The sequence below is a fragment of the Phoca vitulina genome, unplaced genomic scaffold (assembly GCF_004348235.1).
Source record: "Phoca vitulina isolate PV1807 unplaced genomic scaffold, GSC_HSeal_1.0 scaffold37, whole genome shotgun sequence".
In the NCBI taxonomy this organism is placed as follows: Eukaryota; Metazoa; Chordata; class Mammalia; order Carnivora; family Phocidae; genus Phoca; species Phoca vitulina.
The window spans coordinates 4,964,159-4,981,417 of NW_022589740.1; the positions used below are offsets into that span (position 1 = coordinate 4,964,159).

Sequence of the window (17,259 nt, forward strand, 5' to 3'; positions counted from 1 at the left end):
TGCACTTCTGTCAAAAATCCATCGGGCGTTTCTGCATGGGTCTATTTCCAGGATCTCTATTCTGTTTCATTGATCTATGTGTCTGTCCCTTCACCAATACTACAGGGTCTTGATCACTGTCTTAAAATAGGATAATGTGATTTTTCCAACTGCCTTCTTCTTTTTATTTTTTATTTTTATTTCCTTCTTCTTTTTAAAATTGTTTTAGGAGTTCCTAGTTCCTTTAGCTTTTCCACACAGAGCTTAGAATTATCTTCTCTGATGGATCTACAAAAATACTGCTGGGATTTTGATCAGAATTACATTAAATCTGGAGTGCCTGAGTGGCTCAGTCGGTTAAGCATCTGCCTTCAGCTCAGGTCATGATCCTGGGGTCCTGGGATGGAGCCCCGAGTCGGGCTCCCTGCTCAGCAGGGGAATCTGCTTCTCCCACTCCCTCTCCCCCTGCTCAGGCTCGCTCTCTCTCTAAATAAATAAAATCTTAAAAAAAATTACATTAAATCTATAAATCAGCCTGGGGGGAACGCACATGATTATTGTGATGAATCTTCTAATCCATGAACAGGTGTGTCTCTCCATTTTCTTAGGTCTATAAATTCTTGTCAGTGTTTTATAATTTCCAGCCTACAGATTCTACATATATTTTGTCAGATACACACTTAATCTTGTAATTTTGGAGCTATTATAAGTAATAGTTTTAAAAATTTCTATTTCCAGCTATACATTGTTAGTACCCAGAAAAAAACGATTTTTGTGTGTTAACTTTGTATCTTGCAAATGTGCTAAATCACTTATCAGTTTTAGGAGTTATTTTGTAGATTCCTTGGGATTTCTAGGTAGAAAATCATGTCATCTGTGACTAGGGGCAGTTTTCTTTCTTCTCAATCTGTGCCTTTTTTTCTTTTTTCTTGCTCCATGGGACTGGTTCAGCGCCCGGTGAGATATTGAATACAAGTGGTAAGAATGAACTTCCTTGTCTTCTTCCTGATGTTGGGGGGAAAGCACTCAGACTTTCATCATTAAATATGATATTAGCTGTAAACTCTTCAAAAATAGAATTCTTAAGAGTTTAAGGCAAACATTCAATTGTCATCCTTGCTTAATTGTTCTTCCCCTCTCTCAGATTTTAAAGTGGTTTCTGTCTAAAATTAATCCATTTCAAGGCAGATGGTGAATATCTAAACAACTTCAAACGTTTCTGTAACACTATGAATTCAATAAAACTTGGCCTATGATTAGGTACTAACTGCATTCAGGAAATAGTGTAGGAACACAAAAGGTAAAAGGCAGGGCATTTGTTGTAACTGCCACCTGATAGAGACCCACTGTCCCTGCTGTTGCCAGCACACCTCCCAGCTCCCCATCCGCCCAGGGCAGGGGCACCTCTACCCAGCTCAGAGCCGGGAAATGGTGTGGGATGAGGGAGTGACTCCGGCCCCGGCAACCAGACAACCACATTCCCTTCGTCCCAGGACTGATTGAGGAATGGGCCCATATGACCCAATTAGGGCTGCCTGAGGCTCCAGCCGACACACGAGTCTTGTTGGAACTACAGGATGAGAAACTTTCTCTCTTCTGCTGGGTGTGCAACAGGGACACGGAAACCCACAGCGGTGCTGGCCACTATCTCACCACCAATGGGAGTCTTGCCCGAGGGTGAAAACAACGACCCAGGCGTGCAGAAACTGTACGTAAACACAGAAGGGGCTGGGGTGGTATTGTTTGAACCCCTGCATCCAGCTGTACCTGAAGCCATTACTATTTCTGAGCTCTTAAATTATCTGGGCCATAAATTCTACGCCTCACCCCCGCCCCTTTGGCTTACGCCTGTTTGACCTGGATTTTCTGTCACTTCCAAATTGAAGAGTCCTAAATTATAGGTGGGGAGAGAAGGTCCCTGGTATTCTGGCTGCTTCCACCATCAACCGCATTTGCCCTCTTTGCATGGAGAAAAGGCTGGTTGATGTGGAGGCCAAGGGGATGGGTCTGTGGGACGAGGCAAGGCCGGTGAATGGTCATGCTGGTAACAGTTACAGAGGCTCCCTTCCTATAATGCCCATAAGTAGCACCAGTATTGCCAGACGTCATCAACCTACTTCTCTGCATCATTCACAGACCTGGTTATCTTTTCAACACTTGTTCTGTATAATAGTGTCCTCGGAAAACCACCTAGCACTCAATGCCATACGGCTCTGTGCTGGTTCTTCTCTACCTGCCTTTCAGACTTAACTTGTCCTTTCTTGCCCTGCTCTATGTCCCAGGAGGCTGATCTCTACGAAGTGTGTAACCAAGGGTTCCTAGTCCTCTGGCTTCGGCTGAGTTTAGCGAAGGAGAGGCACTAGCTGTAGATCTGAGAGAGAGAGAGAGAGAGAGAGAGAGAGAGAAACAGAGAGACAGAGAGAGCGTGTGAGCTTGGGGTACTTATCACCTGTACTCCCTCCCTGCCTTGCCATGGTTCTCAGAGGAGCTGTGTTCCTGTGACCACGCAGGTCCCGTCACGGGGCCCCAACCCTCCCTGGACTATGCTGATGCCACCCTCTCCCCCTGCCTGTCTAGGTATAGGGGAGCTAAGAGCTGCCACAGTTATTAGCCCGGGGTGTCTTTTTTCTTTAAGATTTTTTAAAAAAAGATTTTATTTACTTATTTGTCAGAGAAAGAGAGCACGTGCACGCACAAGCAGGGGGAGCGGCAGGCAGAGGGAGAAGCAGGCTCCCCGCTGAGCAAGAAGCACTATGAGGGGCTCGATCTCAGGACCCTGGGATCAAGACCTGAGCTGAAGGCAGACGCTTAACTGAGCCACCCAGGTGCCCCGGTTAAACACTTTTGAGTGAGTGGGCCCTGTGTTTTCTGACAGGTCCCTAACTGATACAGGACTGCATGTCCTCACCACCCTGTCTCATCATATATAGTCTCAACAAACTCCTTGCTATTTCTTAAAGATGCTCCTTGCTTTTGTGCCCTTTTTTGTATAGATCCCCTTCTAAAAAAAACCAAAAAACAAAAAACCCTTTTGTCACTCTCTTTGCCTAGTGAACTCCTACTCACCCCTAAAAACCTAGCTAAAATGTCACCTCCTCCAAAAAGCATTTCCTGGGCTCTCTCCCCAGGCGGACTGAGTCTATTCTTTGGCCCTGCTGAGCTTCATCTGCATCTGTTACCCCCTCTCAGACCTCTGTCTCGGCCCATCCCCTCATCTCGAGCTCCTGATGCACAACCGCTGCATGCTCACGTCTGCACTCCCCCTGCCCCGGGGAACCAAGCCTGACCCTCCACAGCTACTTGATTGCTATCTGCTGCACCGAACTGAACCCGGGATGCATAACTGCCATGCATTGTGTGGGCCCAGGAGGTCATGCATTTTCTACTCTTCACTCACCACACCTGATTACAAAAGGCAAGAGGAAACCGCGGAGAGAGGATGTCACCAGCTGAGGGCGGAAACTGGGCCACAGGAATGTGGGCGTGAATTCTGCCACATTGTTCCAGGGCCATCCAACCCAGAGGGGCATCATAAATACGGCCTCTCCAGTGTCTCCTGACTCGTGGGATTGTCTCCCTTTGACAATGGCTATGGTAATGTATCCATGAGAAGTTGGGAGCCTGGTTCTTACGCCTCTGGACTTCTCCCAGGCTTCTGGGGCCTCTGGAGTCCAAAGAGCCCCTTGGGGTCACATGAGGATGAGCTCGGTTGTAGGACTACCCCACAGGACTCTAATCTCTACAGGAAGCATTGACTGGCTTAGAGGCCAGTTGTGAGTGAACCTTTCAATCCAGGAGCAAGCAGACTCTCCCTCAAAGGTGTGTCAGTCCCACACTTGTGTGGTTGGGCTATTTCTGAGATACATATCTATGACTTGACTTGTGGGTTCTAAAATCTCCCATTTCCTACCGTATCTGATAATCTCATGGACGATGCCACCTCTCAGCTTGTTCTATGCATGCCTCTGAAAGACCTTCATCTACCTTGTGGTTTCACTCTATTCTCTCCCCTCCTTGGTACCTGGGCAAATTATTTGGCCTCCAAGTCACTGAAGGAACTGTAAATCCCCTCACCCACACTTGTATGGTTTGGAGAGGCCCTGGGATCCTCTGGTTGGAGGACACACCTTTTCCTCAGCTTTAACACTAGATGTCTGGAAACACTACCTATCATAACCAGTTTAACGACTCTCATAAACTCCTTCTGGGTTCATTACACAATCTCAGGAAGCCTTCTCCCTATGAGTAAACAAAATCCGACCATCTCCCCCCAAGCTGGTTTTAGTCAGGAGCAATTTGAGAGCAGAGAAAGAGATGGGCCTCTGGCAGAAAGAAGGCAGCCAGCTACCCTCGATTTTCTAGACCTGTCCCAAGCCTGGAATTCCCAGTCTGAGGAACCTTGCACCCAGAAGGCTAAGTGGGTCTCTAATGATTCCCAACTACGCCACCTGGCTGCCGACTGTTTACGTATCTGCCTCAACTTCTGCGGAGCTGTAACTCTGAACTAACCTTCCCCACCCCCACAAGGACCACAGAAATATTTACTCTTATCTTCAAATGAGTTAAGATGTATTTGAAGAATTTTATGGTATTTTTAAAAATTAAAATGAAAGCGGTCTCCAGGGTTGAAAGCTTGGGTCAAGAATCTGTCTGTAAATACCTTGGATACTTCTCTTAATCCTCATCGGAAGAAAAAAGGCAAAGAGAGAGCCAACTTGTTTGATTATTATTTGTGAAAGAACAGTCCTGTTTAGAATGTTAAACTTACCAGAGAGCCACTAAAAGGAGCCCAGATGCCTTTTCATACAGGATGAGAGGAGGGTCCCAGAAAAACACACAAAGATGACGTATACAACGCATACCATTGTACCCAGGATCCAAATTTCCCCATTTGCACCTCCCCCCAACAATAAGAAACGTTTATAAGACACTTCCCAGGTTTATAAAGTCCCTGTCCATGGATTAGCTTGTTTGAGAACAATGGATTAAACAGAAGTTCTAGAAATAACCATAAATGCATTTAAGATGACCACCAGAGATCCCTCCAAAATCAAACATGGTGAGTGTAATCTTTTCACATTAATAATTAAGGGTTTTGTTTACTTTTGGAACCTTGGAATGTTTAATGTTTGCGAGGCTCTTTAGCTCCCCTTCTCGGTGTTGCCCACACGGACAACAGATGTTGCCTGGGGAGTGGCGGAAGGCTGTGAAGGGGGAGAAAGAGAAAACCTAAGTAAAAAGCCACAGCTGCAAACCCACCTGCTGTGATCCACTAACCCTTTCCGAGCCCAGAGCACCGAGCAGGATTCACAAAGCCTATGAAAGCTCTGGGATGAGCCCCAAAGTCCAGGGAAATTTAGAGTTCTAGATCTTAGATTCCGTAAGTCCTGTCTTCTACGGTTACCTGCTTGAGGTTAAAAAAGCAACCAAACTTTATTCAATCGTTCCCACTTAAACAGTAGTAGATGTAAACTTTCTTTCTCAGGGTCTGTGGCTTCTGATTTGGCAACATCTCCATCTCCATCCCTCCAGGGAACTCAGAAGCTCCTCCAGGTGACGCAACCTCAGCAAATTCTCCAGATGTAAGAAAGGAATCGATGAAGAGGAAGCAGAAACGGAGCCGACCTGTTACGTCTCCTGGTTGACAATTAACTTTTGCCAATAAAAAAGTAAAAACCCATCTTCAGACTCTTTAATGACCAAATCTAGTGTTTATCCAAGCAGTTCAAGCTCAAGGTCTCCTGGAACAGGCAGCACAGACAGGCTAATTAATTCTTTATCAGAGAAATCATCTCCAGACAGGGAAAGAAATGGGCAGAATTTGGACAAGGATGTAAAAAGATGTGTGTGTGTGTTGGGGGGGTGGGCAGAAACCTAGAAATAAATTCACAAACAGACAGAGGAATTGCTAATTACCACATTCAAAAAAGCTCTATCATTCAAGGCTGATTCAGCTGTATGCCATGGCCCAAATTCGGGAGACCAGATGGATCTTCTCTAATCAGTCCACAGAATTCTCTGGAGATCAGCATGGTTCTGGTGCTGGTTTCCTGAGAAGGTCACGCCTTCCTCGGAGTGGGGAGATGCCCTCCAGTCTGGGAGCTTTGAGGCCATGCGGAGCTCACACTAAAATGGCTTCAGAACTGTTGCTGGCCAGGCTTGCTCTTCTTCTGGGATCCCCAAAGTAGAAGTAAAGTACATCTGGGATGACTCCAGCTTGATAAGAGTTCCCCAGGGTCTTCACTCAAAAACCCATACAACAGGAGAACGTGGGTGTTCAGTGGGTTAAGCGTCTGCCTTAGGCTCAGGTCGTGATCTCAGGGTCCTGGATCGAGTCCCACATCAGGCTCCCTGCTCAGTGGGGAGTGTTTTTCCCTCTCCCTCTGTGCTCTCTCTCTCAAATAGATAAATAAAATCTTAAAAAGAAAAAAAAAAAAAACGTGGGGCGCCTGGGTGGCTCAGTCGGTTAAGCGGCTGCTCAGGTCATGATCCTGGGGTCCTGGCATCAAGCCCCACGTGGGGCTCCCTGCTCAGTGGAGAGCCTGCTTCTCCCTCCCCCTCTGCCTGCCACTCTGCCTACTTGTGCTCTCTCTCTATCTCTCTGTCAAATAAATAAATAAAATCTTTAAAAAAAACAAAAAAAAATGATACAACTAAGTGGTTAGCCCGGGGACTAATGGGAGAGGTTCACCAATGGTTTACCTCTTCTTTAACGAGAAAGGTTTTGTAACCAGTGAAAAAAGATTTTGGGGGCATCTTCTACAAAGCAGCTGCAGTGCTAGATGCCGTGAGTATGACAGACCCAAATCAGACAGCATTTTTTTCTATCCTCAGGAAACTGAGGTGAGACAGAGAAGTTGTGAAAACACAGCAACGCACTGATTGCATAGTAGTTGCACATGATACCAAAACGGGACATAAGACAGAATATGGGCCTTTGTCCTCCTATCGTTATCTCAACCTGGGCTCTTGTAATATTTCCAATCATCCAGCCCAGGAATCCTACCACACCTGCTCAAGGCCATTCCTGGCCTTCTCCAGGAACTCTTTCTCAACTGTCTTCTTTGAAGGCCCAAGGCAAGATGTAGCTTTCTTGCAGCATTTACCACACTTGGGCTACTGTTGGTGGTATCTGCCCGTGCACCACCTCTGACGCACTGGGAAGAAACACAGACTTTCACCCTGCGTCTTCTGCCAGTAACATTAATATTTGCTCCTTTTGAACTGAGCTCTTAATTGATTGCTAAATGAATAGATCTTCCCAATCATAGAGACAACACCTTTCCTCTTACACGCCAATTCCCTTTGATTGACAGTGGTTGCCTGGAGGATAGTTTTGGGGATTTTGAGGCCATAACTGAGCTCCGTGGTTAAGACTGCAGTAATCGATTAGTGATGTCTGCCACAGGGCAGGGTTTGGGGAGGTGGTGCAAATGCAGTGTAACGTGCAGATGTAAATGAAAGGCGACAAGAGCACAGAGACGGCAGATCATCTGACCAGCCAGAGAAGTCTATACAGCAAGAGTGGGAATTAGGTGATCCATCTTCAAGGATGAGTAGGATAACAGTGGGTGAAACAATGAGCAAAAGCATTAGGGCAGCAAAGTACAACATACTCCAGGAAAGCAACCACTAGACAAGCTCGACCAGAATACCCGTTCAAATAGAGGGCTTGCAAGGGGGAGCATGGGGGAATGCTCACCACTGGGGACCTCCCCACGTTAAGGACAGGATAAAATGGCACCAAAAGACAGGCAAGGGATGGAGTGAGAAGGTGGAGAATAGGCTTTATTTAGTCACTGTACAAGACTGAGTCTATAAGAATCATTTGAACTATGCTTTAGGTGTATCAAGGTCTGTTAGGAAGGAAGACTTGCTTAATGGTTAAGAACCTCAGTTTTGGGGTCAGACAGTCCTGGGTACAAATCCCAGCTTTGACTGGGACCTCAGCCACGGGACTTCAGCCTTTTATGTTTCCTTCTCCTCATCTGCACAGAAGGGCAAACTTCCTACCTCATTGTACTCAGGGTCAAGTGGGAAATAAACGTGCATAAAACTCACAGTAAGCCCCCAACAAATGTCAGCAAATCGTAGGCTTGGTGAACTACAAGAGAAATAACTTTTCAAAGTAGAAAATGTGTCTTCCTCACTGTCCCATAATCTGGGGAATCTTGTATGAAACCTGTAAAGTGGTTAATGGGATCAGAAGACAATGAAGTATATGAAATGCCCACAGAAACTGAGCAAAATCAGTTTATCGTCCAGAAGTGGGAAGAGGCTTGGAGATTAGGCTTTCTGTGGTTAGGTATTTCTGGTGACGATGCATTTTTTGTTGTTGTAGACTTAATTCTTTACTGAATTATAAGTAACCAGATAACTCTAGAGCAACAGAATAGTGGTAGAAAGATAATTTGATTATATAATCTCACTTGAGCTCTCTTCCCGAAGGGTTTCCTTCTTAGTTGAGTAAGTAAATGTAGCTTTAAAAACCCAAGGGCACTGAACCCAAGTAATTGTCTCAGGGCAGTTATAAGAATAAACACACAGAGTGGACCCTCTCTGGTCATTTCTGAATGGAAGTTCCGGCCCCAAAGGCCACCCCTTTGCATCAACATGCAGACCTCACAGAGTCACATGATGCTCATGTCAGGACCCTTCCTGGACACAGGAAAATATGCTGTGACAGTTGTCCCATCTGTGGACACAGTTAGGGACCTCGAGACCAAGAAGGGCCTGGGTAACAAAGACCTCAGGCTGCACGTGAGGAACCGGTGGGAGGGTCTCATCTCCGCAGTGCTGGCTCTGGGTCTTGTGCTGGAGAACGAGGCACAGCGTCCTCCTCGTCCTGGCTGAGGGGGGGCTGCTGCCCAGAACTCACACAACCGGGGCCGGGGAAGGAACAGCCCGGAACACACAGTGTGAAGCGTCTGTGGGCTGGGACAAGGTCCTCCCATCCCGGAAAGTGCAGGAGTATTTGCTGGAAAGGAAATATTCCATCCCTGGTAATGGAACAGGCAGTTGGCAGATACTTTTCGAACGCAGGGTAGTAACATTTCTGGCAACGAGTGAGCCACTGGAACACTTTCTTTCCATCAACAGAGGTGTTACTGTGGAGTGTACTAATTACAACAGAGCGCTCTTTGTTGCAGTTTGGGCTGTTTCCTCAGCAAGTATAATGAATTAGCTCCTTCTAAATCTATCCACTGAGCCAAACTATAGCTCCAAAGTGAATTATTGGCTTAATAGTCACTGTCTCCAATATTCTCTGCTATGAGATGCATGTTTAACATTCTAAATAGGAAAGGCCACTGAAAACACTTGCTACCTTAAACACTGCTGCAGGAGTGTTTGATGTCACCAAAAATGAATTCATTTTCTTCGAGAGTGCTCCAGTCCTCACAGCATACGTGACTCCCGATCTCCAGCACCGACTCGGGGGAGATCTGCAGCTCTTCCGGCGAACCGGGCTTCCCTGGCACCAGGCCAGGCTGTCGCTGACTCCCCACAGGACAGTTACTTGGAGGCTCAGCTCTGTTACAGGTAATCACAATTTCTCACAAGTAATTAATGTGGAAAGCTTTCTCTCTTAACAAGCAAGCGCTCACACGAGCAGGCATATGCTCTCCAAGAGCGGATTCCTCACCCCAGGTTTGCACACCTCGTCTGACCTAGCCAGGGTTTTAGCCATCTGAGCTGCTTTGTGAGCTCTACCCTATCCTGATCTGGCACATGGTAATTTTCTACATCGAGTGTCTTCATTTGAAGTTTCCTTTACTGCTTATGCTTGCTGCTCAAATTTTTGACAGGTGGATAACTTTGATTCTACAGGATTTGGGTTTTTTTTTTCTTTGCACTAAAAAAACCAATGTCTCACATTAAGCGACATCTAACAAGATATTGAATATCTATGAACAATCTTGTCCCTCTCTTTTTAAAAGATTTATTTATTTGAGAGAGAGAGAGAGAGAGAGTGTGAGTACGTGCACCAAGTGGGGAGAGGGAGAGAGAGAATCTCAAGCAGACTCTCTGCTGAATGTGAAGCCCAACGCAGGTCCTATGTGGGGCTCGATCCCAGGACCCTGAGATCATGACCTGAGCTGAAATCGAGAGTCAGATGCTTAACTAACTGCGCCACCCAGGTGCCCCTAATCTTCTCTTTTCTGACTATTAAACTGAAAGACAGACACAGATTCATACACACACACACACCCCCACACACACCTTCTTTTGCCCTTCTCTGTACTTTAGCGATTGACCTTCAAAGTCCTCCCAATAGATGGTATTAAGAATGTGTATACAACATAAGGTATGGGGCAGAGTCCAACACCTGTGATAATTTTTGAATTTTACAATTTGTGTTCATATAGCTTTGTGTGGGGTTTTGGTTTGATAGACTTGAGGTATATATACCATGCAGAGGCAACCAAAAATCAGAATCTCTTCAGTGAGTCCGCAAGTCTGCTTGGTTCTGATTTGGTTTCAAAAATGAAAGCATCAGGCATGGACATTCAAAGCCCAAAATTCTTTTCCTAATTCTTTAATACGTGGAACTTGGGCCAAGCCAGTTAAAGGACCTCTTCTCTAAAGTACTTAATTAAGCAGATACATGCAACATATGTATACATATACAGGAACAACATAAGTTTATTAGACCTCATATTCCTGAATAATCTAATGTTGACATGGAACACTGCCCTGGTAATAGTTCCATACACAAATTACGTTATTTATTTATTTACTTATTTTTACAATTTACATTATTAAACTCAAGTCACAGAGGTTTACAAGTGACTCAACATCAAGATCATTTCATCCTCCCATAATGACCTTTATCACTTGCTTACTGTCCTATGGAAGAGCTTCTAGCAATAAACTGAGGAACGATGATGATACAATCACTGAGCGAAAGGATTAAAGCTAGAAGGAACCACAGAGATTTTCTAACCCAGGGTCAACAAGTATGGAGGACACATGCCCATACTCTGCTCCTAAGCCCTTGGCAGACATCAGTAATCAATTCCAGAACTTCTGTTTCCAATTCTTTCTCAACAAACATATTCCACCAAACAGTCCACTATCTATAAAGGGGAGGTGGCACGTGAATGAAATCCTTTCTCTTCCAGCTCATCCAAATTCCTCTTCTTTCTGATAAGAAAACAAAGGCCCAGAGAGTTTAAATATCAGATACACTCTCTTAAAGAGCTCTGAAGAGTCAGTCTCATTACTTTAAGGTCTCATTTCATTTTCCAGGATCTGCCAGGAGTAATAGGGTGCTTTGGTCCTCAAGGGGTCTGTAATCTAGTTCTGAGGAAGAAAAGATGACCGTGCTTGATATATATATGTAGACTAAGTGTTAATCTGGGTGACCGTTGCAGATTGGAGAATGCTGAAGTAGGCAGAAGAGAATTTATGGAGGAAATGGAGTTCAGGCTAAGGTTAAGGCTCATTTATTCACTCAATAAACAAGGAAAATGTCTTACTCTCTGGGTCATAAATGTCTCACCAACAAATCAACAAATGTATTGAGCCCACCATGCATTGTGACAGATGCTGTGGGTTCAGGGAGGCTCATGGATTGGTGGGGGAGGCAAAAAAAAGAGAATATATTCTAACTGCAGAGTAATGCATACAAGTAGATATTGCTTCTGCAGAGTGAGAGTGCACAATAGTTCTTTTCCAAGTCTGTGCCACTTCTAGGACGCCCTCTCCTGTTAGAGATGGCTACTTTCTTCCCCTCGAGGACCAAATCCGGCCATACCCCATCAGTTTAACCTGCTGAGCCCCTCGAGTTAACTGTCACTTCTTTTCCACTTCCCCGGCAGCTCTGCAGCCGAGGCCCCTAGCTCTCCCTGTCTGCCTACCTGCAAGACCGCCCTCCCAGGATCCATTTGCCACATGCACCTGCTTCAGTGATCTTTTCCAAGCACAGCTCTGACCGTGTCCTTGCCAACCTAATCCTCAGACCTTGTCCGAACTCGTCAGCATGGCATTCCAGGCCCTCCGGGAGCTGCCTCTGCCTCTTCAGCAGCCTTGCTCATTTGGTTTTTCCATGTCCCTCAATCATACCCTCCGCCGCAGTCATGCCCAGCCCCTCTGTTAGAAGGTAGGAAAGGCAGACTTTGAAGGTGGAAGGAAGAGCTGGGCAGCCTCATGAACGGAGGCATAAGAGTGGGTCTGAGCCCAGAGTGGAGGCCAGCCTGGCCGATGAATCTGCCAAGTCTCACTGGAGCAGGATTCCTCCAAAGACCCACACGGGGATTCGCAGAGTCCTGGAGGCATGTTTCTGCCCCTTTCCAGTCTCAGGGGAGAAAAGAACAATACAGACCAAAGTACGCCATCCCAGTACGGCGCTGTGATTCCCAGGAGGGTCGGCGAGGACCAGGTATGACAGGGAGCTGGGGAGCAAGACAGAGAGAAGCCGCCCAAAGGAGGGGAAGGAAAGGAACAGGAGGACCGGTTTTCATCTGAGTGACCGTGACATGGAGTCTCAGTTCCCTCATCCCTAGGTGGGCATTTACATATACATATATAGGCAACGCCTACTACGTAGCTGCGAAACATTTTCATTGCCTTTTTTCATAAGCATTTCCTGGTATTTCACTAGGCACGATGGAAATGAGATTACAGTTTAAGAAGTCAAATGCGTCGCAGGTTAAGCGCACCACAGCCTCCTCAACCTGGCTCTGCTTCCCCCCCCTGCCTCCCCCAGTCTGTGGTCAAAACAGCGGCCAGGGGAGCTGATTAAAATAAAACCAGACCACGCTGCTCTGCTCAGAACCTTCCAGCGGTTTCCCATCTCCCAGTAAAAGTCAAAGTCCTTAGAGGAGCCCACAATCTCCCACTGCTCTGTCCCCTCCTGGCCTCCTGCCTCCCCCCACTCCCTGCACCCCTTGTTCTTTCTCAAACAAGCCAGGATGCTCCCCAGATATCTGTGCACCTGTTCCTCCACCTCTTTCTAGTCTTCATTCAGTGGTCACCTTCTCAGCAGGACCATCCCTGTTGCCCTTATTTAAAAGTGCAAGCCCCTCCCAGCCCCCTCCCTGCTCTGTGTTACTCTTGAGCACCCTCACCATCGGACACACTCCGTATTGCAGTCTGCCCATTTATTCTGTTTACGGTTTACCTCTCGGCGCTCGAACGGGAGTTTCACGAGGAAAGGGGTTTTGATTTGTTCACTGCTGTGCGCCCAGGCTCCACAACAGTCTCTACTGAATGAACAAACGATTTAAGCGTTGGTCGCTGCAGGTATATTCCAAGACTGAGCGGATTAGAGGCCCAGCGGTACCAGGCATGGGAGTCGCCAGACCAAACGAGCTTTATCAGTAACGATATACATTCTGGAATGTTGCCACACACAAGGCTTTGCGCAGGTGAGCTGCACCCTGAGCCTGCTGCAGCCAGCCCCCGTCATCAGAGGCTTCGCGACACAGAGAAACAGGAAGAGAGCACATACCACGACTCTACCGAGCACTGCCAGATACATGCTGGGAGCGCCCCCAGGGTAGGAGACACGAAGCTGGGGCAAGGGCGTTACTGATACCGTGAAAGAATTGTTCTCCATGTCAAACAGCGGAATCGGAATCTATAAAGGATTGCTTTCTTAGCGCGCTGAAGAAAATTATTCAGAATGAATAAGCTTGCCAGCTCTGTCACGTAAGTAACATCTACTTCCTTTCCCGAAAATCTGCAAGGTGGAAATCAGGTTTTTCAAATGGCTGAAATAAAGCAGGTCCTGGACAGAAAGCTCCAGCTCTATGTCGTGAATGGGGTGAGGGCTCCCCGAGTGCTTTACCAACACGATCCACACAGCCCCCGGCATGATTTTTCAACTCCACAACGGTGCGAAAGAGATACGTGTGCATAGAAACCGGACTTCAAATTTTTGAATTTTGATCTTTTTCTGGGCCAGCGAGATGGGGTACGATCCTCTTTCTTGACGCTGGGCATGGGCATGGCAGCCACGCAACTGAGAGAGTAAACAACCAACACACTCGCAACCACTCTGCACCCCACAACCACCGTTCTTCACTTTCTCTACGGCGTTCAGCAAATTACATGAGATATTCAACACTTCTTTAAAAAATAGGCTTTGTGTGAGATGATTTTGCCCAGCCGTAGGCTAAGGTAAATGCTCCGAGCACATTTAAGGCAGACTAGGCTAAGCCATGGTGTTCAGCAGGTCAGGTGTATTAAATGCATTTTTTGAATTATGATATTTGATATTTTCAACTTACTATGGGCTTTTGGGACATAACCCCATCCTAAGTTGAGGAAGATCTGTACACGAAATGATCATTAGTGGGTCACTTGAATCGGAATGCTGTGACACAGAATTTTTACACACAGTGATTCTGTTGGACAGAATTCTCAGCTGGAGCACAAAAATTCTACCCTTAGAATTTCTGCCTGTTAAACAAATTGAGAAGCAGGCTATGGGGCACAAAACAAAATGGTTAATCCTTCCCGTATCTTCGTTAAAAAAAAAAAAATGCTCTTTAACTGCATTTCCCCTCTGAAAAATCAGAGGCTTCAAGCTGGCTCATAAAAACCTTTGCCCCTCATTTCAAAAATCAAAATATTTCAAAGTGTCAGGGCTGCTGAATTAGAGCCAGGGCCAAACATTTTGATGGCTATAATCAGAAGATGACATTCTGTCAGGGTAGTTAATAAATTTAAGTTTCTTCTTCTTAAAAAAGGTCCAGAAAGGAGGCTGCACTAGAGAGCTTGTAATTTCCTGTATCAATTAAGACTTTTAAAATAAACTCACTATCAGTTTAGATATGGACTCAGCCTCACTGTTTTAAGTTAGCTGGAATTTCATTCTGGTTCAACAACTGAGCTCATGCAGACAACACAGAGGTATGATTTCCACTCACACACAGCACTCTGGAGAAAGAAAAGAAAAAAGGAAGACCTCGGGAGGTGCCTGTGATGGGCACACTGGGGATGGCTCAGGCTTGACACTTTTCGGACCAGGAGTGGAAACCCTCAGGATAGCCCTGTGTTGCTCCTGGAGGAGCAAATGTCCAGAAAGACTTCAGTGGGGGCACTTGACATTTTTATATGGTGGTTTCTCTTTCTTGAGAAGAGTGTCTGAATCAAGCTCCTGTGCTTCACCCAGATTAAAAACTGTTGGAAAGTGCCCTGCTGCCAAAGGCCAGATCTGCAAAATGGGCATGTAATTCCTCTTGACCCTGAAGCTGTATTTTTCAACAGGTTCCAAAGGCCAGGGAACAACTGCTCAAAATCCTTCCCAAACCAGCCTCCAGTGAATGGGTACACTGAAGTGTGGTATGCAACACTTGGTTAATAGGAGAACTCTAAAGCTAAAAATGCAGCATTATTTCACTTTCACCAGGAATTGGGAGGGAAATGCTGGCCCTGAGTTACCCAGTAACCATCCTTAAAAAGGGTCTAACAATTAATTCTGGACTCTTACCACTAGGGAAAACAAACAAGGCCATCTCATCTGTTTGGATGCACTCTCTCTGTGGTATATTATTTAAATGTAGTGGGGGCAGGATAAACCTTCCCTAAAGACCCCTAAGCCATTTGGCCCTTGGGGGAAATGGAGTTAAGCAGATAAGAAAGACTTGCTTCTCTACTTCTTTCCTCCCACAAATGGCCTCTGCAAAAGCAATTCCAAGATGTTATTTCTTTACTAGAAACCTGACTTTATTTTGCACAAGGTTCTGGAGAAGCAAATCTGACTCTGAGGATTCCCTTAACTTCCATAGGTTTTTGGGGGGTAGGGCATCAAGCGTGGGAGTAGGCAATACCAAATATTCTGAGAGTCAGAAGCATCCCTGGAGAAGGTGCATGAGGTCCGGAGGCTGCCACCCCATCCCCTTTTCAGCAAACCCAGATCCCGTTTCCAAAGCGAAGGTGGGGACTTGAAAGGAATCTCACCTGCTGGGTATCCCCACCTGTGTGAGCTCATAGAGGAAAGGAGAGAGACTCCAACCCCAAAGGGGTGCATCCCAGAGCCTAACTTTTAAGACACACAAATTGGCAGAAATTCATAATCTAAATAGGAACAACTCCATACCTCTGAGCAATGGCTCAGACATCTGCTTAGAATAGTAATCTGTCAGGAGTGAATCATTTAAATACACCCTTGTTTAAAAACACGCAAACAGGACTTAAAAATTATTTTCAGAAAAACAATGTGGAGAGCAACGAAGCTCAAGGAGGCTATTTTGGCAGATTACCAGGGTGGGAAAGGAAGAAACGCGAGTTCTCTTAGCTCTCTTTCCCCCAGTGACCTCCTGCAGGCCCAAACTGCACACCCCTGAGTTTGGGCAAGAATTTGGCCTAGGGTGAGTGGCAACACCCTCTGTCTCCCTTCCCTGGGGGGCCCGGCCATCCCTGAGGCTAAGGTGCCTCTTCCAGTCCGACCGAGGACCGTAATCCGCACTCGATCCCTGTCCCGGCAGCACGGTTCCGGAAAAAATGGGGGGGGCACATAGGATTGAAAACCTAATAATAGACCATGTTTGCTTCCCAACGGGAAGGACCGAGAGCTTCCCTTTCCCCTTCCAAGCCCCTTTGATCATTTTGAGCAAAGCAGGAGCCCGCAGCTCGTGGAGCACCCAAATGGGAGTCCCCGAGGAGCTTTGTTCTTCGCACGCAGACATCGGCACCCTCGCGGAGAAGCCCCCGCGTGGCTCCGAGGCCGACCGGGGCGCCGAGGTGCACCCGCGGCGCCTCGCCCACCCTCCACCCGCCAGCCCCGCACGCGGCCTGGGCGCCGGGAGCGCGTGAGGGCGCGCGCCTCGCCCACCCGCCACGCCGCTCACCTAGCACCACCGCGGCCACGGTGGACAGCAGCAGCCAGTTGTTCTTCAGGAAGCGCTTGCAGTCGCATCCCTTCCTCGCCGGCTTCCCCATGGCGGGCGCCGGGAGCCGCCGCCGCCGCGGCCGCCGCTATTGTGCGCGGAGCTCGGCCGTGCGCGCGGGGATCGGCGGAGGCTCCGCGGCGCAGTGGGGGCGGGAGGCGGGCGCGCGGGGGAGAGGGTGCGCGCCGGCTGCTGCGGCCGCCGCTGTCGCTGTCACCGCCGCTGTCACAGCCGCCGCCGCCACCTGAGACCTCGCGCCGCGCCTGCCGCCCGGGCCACCTCGCCGGCAGTGCGCGCTGGGCGCGCCCGGCTCCTCCTGCCGCCGCCGCGCTCTGCGGCGCCCGGGCCGACCAGCAAGGAAGGAGGGAGGGGCGGACGGCCGCGCGGGCGGGTGGGGGCGTGCGCCGTGCGCGCGGGGTGCCGGGGAGCCCGCAGCCACGCG

At 47.6% G+C, this 17,259-nt stretch overlaps 1 protein-coding gene across 1 annotated transcript in view; it reads right to left on the bottom strand.

Annotated features, from left to right (window-relative positions):
• Window positions 1–16,964, bottom strand: part of SLC1A1 (solute carrier family 1 member 1) — a 74,438-nt gene extending 57,474 nt beyond the window's left edge. The window contains exon 1 of the mRNA XM_032427468.1: window positions 16,779–16,964. Within this exon, the coding sequence (XP_032283359.1) occupies window positions 16,779–16,869 (91 nt within the window). The 5' untranslated portion in view covers window positions 16,870–16,964. The remainder of the gene's footprint in view (window positions 1–16,778) is intronic.
• Between the last annotated feature and the right edge of the window lie 295 nt (window positions 16,965–17,259).